At 32.3% G+C, this 10,326-nt stretch overlaps 2 protein-coding genes across 2 annotated transcripts in view; one reads left to right on the top strand and one right to left on the bottom strand.

Annotated features, from left to right (window-relative positions):
• LOC108549487 (tetra-peptide repeat homeobox protein 1) overlaps window positions 1–716 on the bottom strand; it is an 11,418-nt gene extending 10,702 nt beyond the window's left edge. The window contains exon 1 of the mRNA XM_017902875.1: window positions 702–716. Within this exon, the coding sequence (XP_017758364.1) occupies window positions 702–716 (15 nt within the window). The remainder of the gene's footprint in view (window positions 1–701) is intronic.
• Window positions 717–5,943: 5,227 nt separating this feature from the next.
• LOC108549486 (tetra-peptide repeat homeobox protein 1) lies at window positions 5,944–10,093 on the top strand. Its single transcript, XM_017902874.1, has 3 exons — window positions 5,944–6,015; window positions 6,704–6,968; window positions 9,603–10,093. The coding sequence occupies exons 1-3, from the start codon at window positions 5,944–5,946 to the stop codon at window positions 10,091–10,093; spliced, it is 828 nt and encodes a 275-aa protein (XP_017758363.1).
• The last annotated feature ends 233 nt before the right edge of the window (window positions 10,094–10,326 follow it).

The raw sequence follows: 10,326 nt of genomic DNA, 5'->3' as shown, positions 1-10,326 counted from the left end.
AATTTATTTTATTTATTATTATTATATTAATATAATTTTAATTTAGTAATATTAATATAATATTAATTTCGAAAATAAATTTCTCTGCATAAAGTCTGATATTGAATATAAATTATAAATGTGTATATAAAGTTCTAGGAGCCATCTGTTACGATATACAAATAAATTTTAATAAAACTCGATGAAAATTAACAGCAACGATCTGTTACCATACAGCATTAAAAATGGAATATAATATGAAGGATCTCACAATGTCAGAGAAAAATGCAAATTTAGAAATTCAAAATTCACTCTACCAAAAATAATATCAAAAATTTTTTCGTACTTCGTACACAATTACATTCTTCAGAGTGCTCCATTTCTCATAATGCAATAAAGATACCACAGATGCAAGAAATAAGTCGAAAATATCAAGAAATCAAGAAAAAAATATCAAACTTAAAATATGTATCTTCAAAAATCTTTTGAATCCAAAATCAATGGTAAAATATTTCTAAAATCGATAATTTCTATGCATAAGTAACTTAATTGATATTACTTTGCAGAAAATGGTAACGTTTCACTTGACACACCCTGTACATCGATAAAATGGTAAAAAGAATTTTAATTTGATTATTCGTTGGAATAAATCGAAGAAATCGAAGAGATCAAAGGAAACGAATATTTAATTGATAATTGTATTTTGTAATTATGTTCCTTACCGTGATCATAGACATGTCGGTCTCGTCGAGAAGAAACTGTTCGTTAGATCGAGAAAACCGAAGCTTTATATATTCCTTGTCCAACGAGATAAACAGATCGATCGATTCAGATGGTCAAAGTCAGGTTGCCCTGTTTGATAAGTCCAGGAACTCGACTCTGTTGATTGGCTGCTTTCATGTTTCCGGAGAAGAAAGTGCTCAAGAATTATAATGAAACTCGCTTACATTTACACTATATTGGATGTTTACATGTAATGATCTTGAACTTTCAGTTTGCACTGGAAGTTTCGCCTAAACGAATTGTTTCAGCGATAGCATTTCGAGTGATCTGATAGAGAAACTGCAAGCGTATTTCTTCTTCTCTGGTGACATACGTGTATGAAGAGGAGGGTACCTAAACTTGGTCTATTGTGAGAAGAATCTTCATTTTTAATAGCGTCACCCTACATCGAGATCTATTTTGCTTCGAGGAAAATTGGTAAGCTAGATGGTTCCTCGAAGTTAGGTTGAATGACAAAACGAAATTAGGCAATGGGCTGATGTCATAGAGAGGTATAGGAACTTTGTTGACGGGTTCGAAGGGGACAATTTTCCGCAGTCCACCATGCTGCACGCATCACAGAAAACCTCGAGCTCCCGTTTATTTTATAATACCATCAAGAAATTAAAAATATAACTAAGAATAGAAGTTCATGTTTATAAGCAATCTTTAGAATAGACGACGTAAACAGTCAGGCGACACGCAGTCTGCGACTGTTTACGTCTGAAACATTTACAACTAGTGATGACGTGATGATCTCTTCGAGGCGAAGAGCAGTCAGTCCAATAAAAGGAAAGTCTTCGAAACTTTCATATACTCCTCCATCCTTCGGCCATAAATATTAAATGTTAAATATTATTAACCCCCTCTTTACCACACTAGTCAGGATATTCTGTGTTATAGTTCCCACATAGATAATAATTTTTGTTATGATATGTAATATATAATACATGTCTATATTTGTTATGATAGTAATTTAGTAATTTTGGAGGTTAACATGATGTTTGAAAGATTTACTATTGTGTATTTAAACTTGGTCTAGAAGGATTATAATGTAAAGAATTTCTTCAATTCTTTAATCCTATGGTGATATTATAGAGATTCAGTTGTTTAGATCTCATGGTATGTGAGGTTATCTTGAACTTACAAGAAAGGATAAAGAGGGTTGTTGTGAGAATTATTTATTTACTATTGCTATGATTTCTAGATGATTTGTGTAGATTATTGAAAAGATAAGTTTAGTTATATACAAAAATCAATCTAGAATGTAAGGTATAAATAAATAGTTTATAAGACCTAGATTCCGAGAACCGATGTTTATATAAATGTTAGATAAGAATTGGAAGTTAGGCGAACTGTGTCACATACTCTTTTGACATTCTTTAACGAATCGATATACCTTCCTTGAGTAACAAAAGAATTTGAAAAAGAAATATATATATCGTAGTTATTTTAAAATTATAATGGTGGCCAACCCTAACCTCACTTCGGACCTCCCTTCTCTGTACACGAAATAATTTTATGTCGATCAGTCACTCTAGAAAAGAACACGAAGTTAGATATACTCTCCTTGAGTAATAAAAGAATTTAATAGAGAATATATATTGTAGTTATTTTACAATTATAAATCCAAAATCTCAATATAGTATATAATATATAAAGAAAAATGTCGTCTGATTAGTAAATAAAGAAAAATAGATCATTCCTTTTGACTTAAATGATTTTTAAAATAATTTTATCCTGTATAATTTCTAATTTCTAATTTGCAGCTTATACATTTTATTTTAAATAATTCTTTTAAATTTTTAATAATTATTTATTTACACGTTCTTCGTTAATTTGTCATATGAAAGAATTCTTTAAACATGATTAGGGAATCTAACGGCCATGTTGGTTAAGGATCGTGTGTAATAGTATTTCTAAAATTTTGATTATTTTATCAATTACTCGATTGATGAATTTTGTTTGGAAACATTTCGTAGATCGGATAGTCGATTGTACTACTTACCTACTTCTATTGTAATTATTTTCTCTATTGTTCCGAGCACGTATTGCAAAATGGAAGCGGCACGTGCAATTCGCGTTTTCTCAAATTCTCCGAAGACTTTTTTATAATTTCATCGGCGTTTTCGAAATCGTTTTTATTTTATCTCTAGATTAATTGACTTGTCCAATTTAATATTGATTTGTGACCAAAAGTGAATACTTTGATACAGCTGTTATGATAGTAGACTATATTTATATTGTAAATAATTGAGGGTATAACTTATACTACGATATTCAATATTTAAAAAATAAATAAAACTAAATTCATTATTTTTAAAATTTTTTGTTATAATATATAAGAATATTTTCTTATTATGTCAAAAGTCAATTTATTTAAAAAAATATTATTCCTATCCGAATTAAAAAAATGAGTTGAACAATTTAAAATTAAAAATCAAATTAAGGAATCTATAATTATACATATAATTACTATACGTAAATATATATATTGTATATACTATTGTACTATATATTACAAGTATTACAGTAATGAAAAATTCTATTAAATTACAAAAATCAAATTAAGGAATTTATAATTATACATATAACTACTATACATAGATATATACATATATTGTATATATTATTATACTATATATAACTAGTATTACAGGAACGAAAAATTCTATTAAATTATAATGATGGTTTAGCTAATAAAAACGAATATTTCACGATTCTTCTTGTGTTATCATAACATTGTCATAATCACATTCTCTATGATCATAACAATATTTCAGTTACAAAACGTAAATGCTGTAATTCAATTAATTCACTGAAAAGGATTCTCAGTTACGGTCTTTTTCATCATTACGTAATTTTACTTGTAATATGTACAAATTTCAAACCAACCACTCGCTCTCGAATTCAACTTCAGATAATCCAAATATGCTAACTAAAATGGTATAGAGTATGGTAGTTATTGCAACTTAATCTTCGCAATCATAAACAAATAGACCGTGATGTTTCGCTAAGAATTCGTGTCACGCTTCAGACCTGGTGAACGGGTGGCATTCTTTGGTTTCTGTAACGAAGAGCTGTTGCCTTTACTCGGCCAACGAGATCAACGAAACCGGCTGATCCGTTTCTTGCACCAGTGGCGCTAGTTTGTTTCCGCGTTGGCCGCGTCCGCGAACTTTCTTAACTTTCATTTTCTAATACGTACGAGCCACTTCTAATGCCGGCCACCATTAGCCATCCATTATTCATCGTTATGAATGCATAACACGCTCCAACCAGTTCGATACCTACAATGACGAAATAGTTAACGGTCAAGTTGGACGATTCTAATTAATCTCAATTCATTTTCATTCAAATAAAGTTGAATAATTGTTCTCCTCCTCCCTTTCTTTTCTTTTACAGGGTTAGGTTAGGTTAGGTTTACTTATATCAGTTATAATACTTAGATACGATTATTATGGACGATAATTAGGAGTGGATTATGAGTCAGGTTACTCGAGATTACTTAAATTTTACTATTTTAGAATCGATGGAAAATTGGTTATCAAGTGTGTTGTAAGTATAGTTATAAGTTATAGGAATTAGGATTGGGAAGATGATATTTCCAGTACTGTGCGTGCTTTTGTTTGATTCTAAGTAGAAAAGGAATTAATGAATGGAGGAATAGGTGTAATTTCATATGATTGAGAGTATAGTTGTGGGGGATAGTGGAATGCACTAATTTTGATTGAGTTATTGATCATGTTATTAGGAGATTGTTAATATTCTTATGGAAAGTTTTACTCAAGTACTATTTATTTTGCATATTTTTGTAAGTTCACGTATATAATATATAATAATGGTATAATATACTTGTATAATAATAATTTATTTTTCAATTCAAACATAAAGGCAATTTATACGTTATAAATTTAATTTATTTTTCTCACAAGGATTAGCTATTTATATATAGTAAAGATATTTACAATAATAGTAAAGGTAGGCCACTATAATCATAATAATAGTAGAGGTAGATTGCTATAATTATAATAACAGTAAAGATAGACTACTATAATTATAATGATAGTAAAGGTAGATCACTATAATTATATTAATAGTAAAGATAGATTCCCATAACAATAATAATAGTAAAGGTAGTACACTATAATTACATTAATAGCAAAGGTAGACTTCCATAACTATAATAATAATAAAGGTAGACTTCGATAACTATAATAAAAGCAAAAGTAGATTACTATAATTATAATAATAATAAAGATATAGCATTGTATAGTAGTGTAATAACCTTAAGGGCCAATACGACATTGCACAATATTATATAACACACAATTTTACTTAATGGTACTTAATCCCAAACATCACGCAATATCTAATAGTATATCTATATAATATTACATAATATAATTTAACACAATTAACAAGAGCACAGTAATAACACAATTAATACATATAAAATATAAGTTACTTCGTTGCTTTCATATTATATATCGCAAACATTGTCATGTGAATATATACACGATACGTGCCACACGACTTATGAATGATGCTTTTCCTTAATGCACATTTCACGCTTACGCAAACGCGGCATTGGTATTCCCCGCCGCGGCCACTGCAGCGCTTCCGTCGGGATATAACAGAAAGGAAGAAAAAATGACACCGTCTTCCACTCGCATAACCAGGTTGCTATACAAGCGTGTCACGAATGGACGCGCAGCTATTCTTATTAATTTGAATCTTCACGTAGACAATTTTCACCTGGCCGTAGCTAGCCTATCTGAACGATCTCAAAGACGATCCCAGTCACGTGAAACTTACGTCCACACTCGTCCTAACACGCGAATGATGATGCTTCTCATTCTCTTTTCCACATAGACGTGTTCGAAGCTAGCTGCATGAAAGAAAAGCGGTCACGACCGCTATTTGGCCATCACCCAGGATTGGTACCAGCGAAAGTCCATTCAGCTCGATGAAGACAACGATGTGCTCTTCCTACCGTGATGTGTCACCGGTGGATGCCCTATAAATACTTATGGGGGTCACCGATAGCGAGCAAACGCAGTTTTCCTTCGGCACCGTAGCCACTAGCTGGGATTTAGGAAGCCTCTCTGGGAACAGTCATGAAGATCATTTTGGTATATTTTCCTTCGTTCTTCCTCTAATCGTTTCACATATATGATCTTTTACATTTTTAACTGTGATATGGTTGTTTTTGGTATTATACCAGTGATAGAGTTGTGGTTACATTGGTCGGAGAACAGTGATCTCAGGGATGTTTGGCTGTTGAGGTGTTAAGTGATTAGAAGAATTTTTTTCTTTTATATAGTGAAGTTTTAATTTGTTACTCGGTGGTTTAATCATTAGAGAAAGTAATTAAGTTTGTGGATCTATTTATGTTATTGTATGTCACATATTTAGATGTTTTTATTTTATAAATGGATGTTTATTATTATTAATATTAATTTTCGAGATATAAAGGATTCTATTTATCTTTGACATAGAATTTGGTAAAATGAAAATGCGACTTTTATATTGATTGTACTTTGTTGCACATTGATTATTCAAAAGTGTATTTTATTTAAAAATCTGCCCTGTCGTTTAAAATTACGGTCTGTGTAAAAAATACTAGGTATAGTGTGTTTTTATTTAAATACAAGTCTACAGTTATCACACTATAGAATTGTTTTAAAAGAAAAAATACTTTTTTGAGAAGAAAAAGATTATCAAAATTATAATTGAATTATCACTATAATTATTATTCAAATTATTATTAAATTTATTATTTAAAAATTATTTATTAAATTTATTATTTAAATTAGCTAAATTATTCTACATTTATAAACAAAAGTTATTTAAGTATAAAAATAGTTATAACTCGTATAAATTATAAAAATTTATCTTTATTTTTATATCCTTACGTTGTGATGTCCTCTATACTCACGCATATTTGACTTTTTCCTAGTTTCTACTATCCCTATTCCTGGTAGGGAGTGCAGCAATTACTGTCCAAAAGCACGAGAAAAATAAATCAGTCATATTAAAGAAACACGACAAAAGAGGACTTTTAAATTTGGAATATGGCGTACCCGAGCAAGTCTTTAGTCCACCTGAACCAGCCCCTGTCTTCGAGACTTCCATTCCGGACATAGGGGCACACTTGGATCACGCGATTGGGCCAGTAGCGCCACCACCGCCGCCACTACCGCCAGCCATAGCACATGTAGCTCGTTAGTATACTCGCTATCCTACTTTGTTTACATTTGTAATTAAAATTACTCATATTTCAATTTAATTTGATTTAATTTAATATTTAAAATTAACATCAGATAAACTGAAAATAATATAATTTTAAGTAAGCCTTTATTCCATCAGTGATCTATTGACCATTGATTCATTGTTCACTTATGGTTCAATTTTTAAAAATGGATGGTAATTTGCCAATTCTATAAAATATATAAAAAAAGTAAATGGAAGATAAGTTGTTAAATCTTGTTCTATATAAAAAATTTTAGTCTTCTGAATAAAAGGAAAATTTTTTAATTTTGTTTTATATAAGACATGTCAGTGTTCCTAATGGATATTTTGTGTTGGGTGTCCCAAAATTAACGCAAGATGTAATTTTGATAGAAAACACAGGTTTTTAATTAAAAATTGTAAATATTGTTCGACAATGTTTTCGTGTAGCGCTCCATTTTTAATAACCCTGAACTGTCAGCTGTCATGCCGTCTTCTTTTTCGTTGGCAATACTTTACCGTATAAATAGCGCAAAATTCAAATCTTGCGTGAATTTTGGAACACCTTATAAAAATGAACTTGACAGTTTACCAAGGAAATACAAAATGGTCAACGAAAGTCAATCAGAGAAGGACTATTGTTTAGGAAATTTGTTTGGTCATCAAGTATGAATTAATATACCTAATTCGTATTCTATGTTCAAGTTCAATTGGTTGCTCAAGGCCACCTTCTAAACTATGAATGGCGTCACTATGATATCTTTCATAGTTTCTACACACGTTTCCGTTATTACTCAAGAGCAGCTAAAGTGCATAAATTTCTCTTTCATGACACTACTGACACTTTGATAAAACTAATTAATTTTGTGTGTAGCATACTGATGACGATTTCAAAACATTATTGCTATTTGTAGTTATGTCGTTCAAAGTATAATTATTTGAAACGAGCAATAACTATGTACAATTTATTTTTAGTTTTTCCAACGAGATAGGAATTATTTTATTAATAATAATCAATAATAATTAATAATTATCAAGTTTGTACTTAAATGGAAAAAAGATTATCATAATTATTTTTATTATTCATGACGTTCACAATACTATTAATATAAATTGCACTAGTATTGAACATACGCATATACACGTACGTGTACTATAATTTTCTTATACGTGTTAACGATTGACATTATTTTAAAACTTCAAAGAAATAGAAAAATTTCATAAATTTTCGAGGCGACCTCTAGTGTAAGTTACGTACTATGCGTTCGAGAAAAGAAAATGATCAATTCTGCTGACGCTCCCTTGATCACAGGCAGTGACATCTATTGGCCGAAAACAGTAACAAAGATTATCGGTCGTTTTGGCTAATAACGCAAACGTATAGTAAGATAAATTACATCATTATGATTTTCTTCGCGATTAATTATAATCGCGATTAATGAATATTGATTTTACGTCTACGCCAATGCATTGAAGTTCGTCATGTCAATCGTTAATGTCCTACTTCAATTCGTTCTCCTCATCACGCGAAGTTACACGACCCTGCTTCTGTCAATGATGAAAATATGGATATCCTGTCTTTATGATCTTGTCAGTGCTACATTACGACACCATCAATCAATTACTCCACTTCTTTTTCACTACAATGCTCCAAATACAATTAACAGTGATATATATTAACCTTAAAGTGACGACGTGCGTCAAATTGACTTCATATCACTACAATAGTAATAACTCGAAGTCAAATTGACTCAGTATCGTCAGTGGTGACATTTACGTGTCTAGTAATATACGTCTACGTATATTACTAGATCTAGGTATTTAAGGATACGTCAAATTCGGAATCAATTTGATGTCAAGTCACCAGTATTAATAGGGAGTCAATTTGACGTCACGTTTATCTTTAGAGCTATGAAAATAGTGGTCACCAATTGAAGGTTAGTAATAATATATATAGATATATTATATACAGGGTGTTCCAGCAACGGTACAATCGGGAAGGGTGTGATTCTACATGCAGAAACGAATCAAAGAAAAAGAATACAATTTTTTCATTCGTAGCTTCGTTGTCGAGAAAATCGACTTTGAATATTCACCGGGTACGCGTGCACTTAACTATGGCTTACCATGGATGGACCATCAGTATATTAGCGTATTCGGTGAATATTCAAAGTCGATTTTCACAATAACAAAGCTTCGAACGAAAAAATTTTATTCTTTATTTTCGATTTGTTTTTTCATGTAGAATTAGCTTCTTGTCGGTTGTACTACCGTTGCTAGAATACCCTGTATATTTATATTATTCGTATATTACATACACACTTGTGCAGCATGTATTCCTTTCTAATGCTGTACCAATTACAATATCCACCAATATCATCTTCAACTCTTCTATATGTAAATTAAGACAGTACATATAACAGCATATTTTATTTCTTATAACATATTTTATAATTTTTATTCGTAAACCCAGATGTAGAATCTGCACAGTAGCTTCAATTTTTCAATCATAACTCGTTCTACATTCGTATAATTCATGGCCACCATGGCTACTATGGCTACCTAAAACAAACGTCACCTCTAAATCTCTCATCTAAACGCAACTCTGTTTTACTTACATTAAATAGCTGCAGTTCCACTACCAGTTCCGCACCCAATTGCGCATCCGGTACCAATCGCAGTGCCTCAGCCAGTTGCGCACCCGGTTCCAGTCGCAGTGCCTCAGCCGGTTCCACACCCGGTCCCATTCGTGGTTCCAGTGACCAAACACGTGGCGGTGCCTGTACCAGTCGACCGAGCGGTCCCAGTGCCAGTGGATCGTCCCATTCCGGTACCAGTCGCGGTTCCAGTCCCAAAGCCGTATCCGGTTCACGTGGAGAAGATAGTGCACGTCGACAGACCCGTGCCTGTTCCCTTCGACAGGCCAGTTCACGTGCCCGTGGATCGACCTGTGGCTGTTCCTGTCCCTGTACCCAAACCGTTCCCGGTTCCCTACGAGAAAGTGATCCATGTGGACAGGCCTTATCCTGTGCACGTGGCCGTACCTTACCACGTGCCCAAACCTTTTCCTGTACCAGTTGCTGTTCACGCTCACAAATCCCATGGATGGCTCAAGTAAGATCACTTTGGGACATACTTGTTGGTACAAGAGGTTAACGTTAGAACTGTCGATGGTTAATCCTTGGAATTACTGATAGCTGATGCTATTGGAAAGTTTGGAATTGTTATCGTGCCTTTCTTCGAGCATCAATTGAACGATTTTTGTCATTTTAGTCGCGTGAACTGGGAGTGATGAGAGATTTCGTTTGGGTCTAATGGTTTCCTTTGGGGGTTCAAGCTGCGTTTACACGA

This window comes from Eufriesea mexicana, unplaced genomic scaffold (genome assembly GCF_001483705.2).
Source record: "Eufriesea mexicana isolate 0111107269 unplaced genomic scaffold, ASM148370v2 scaffold2087, whole genome shotgun sequence".
In the NCBI taxonomy this organism is placed as follows: Eukaryota; Metazoa; Arthropoda; class Insecta; order Hymenoptera; family Apidae; genus Eufriesea; species Eufriesea mexicana.
The sequence above is the reverse complement of the archived record's forward strand: the minus strand, read 5'-3'. Positions and strand labels throughout refer to the sequence as shown.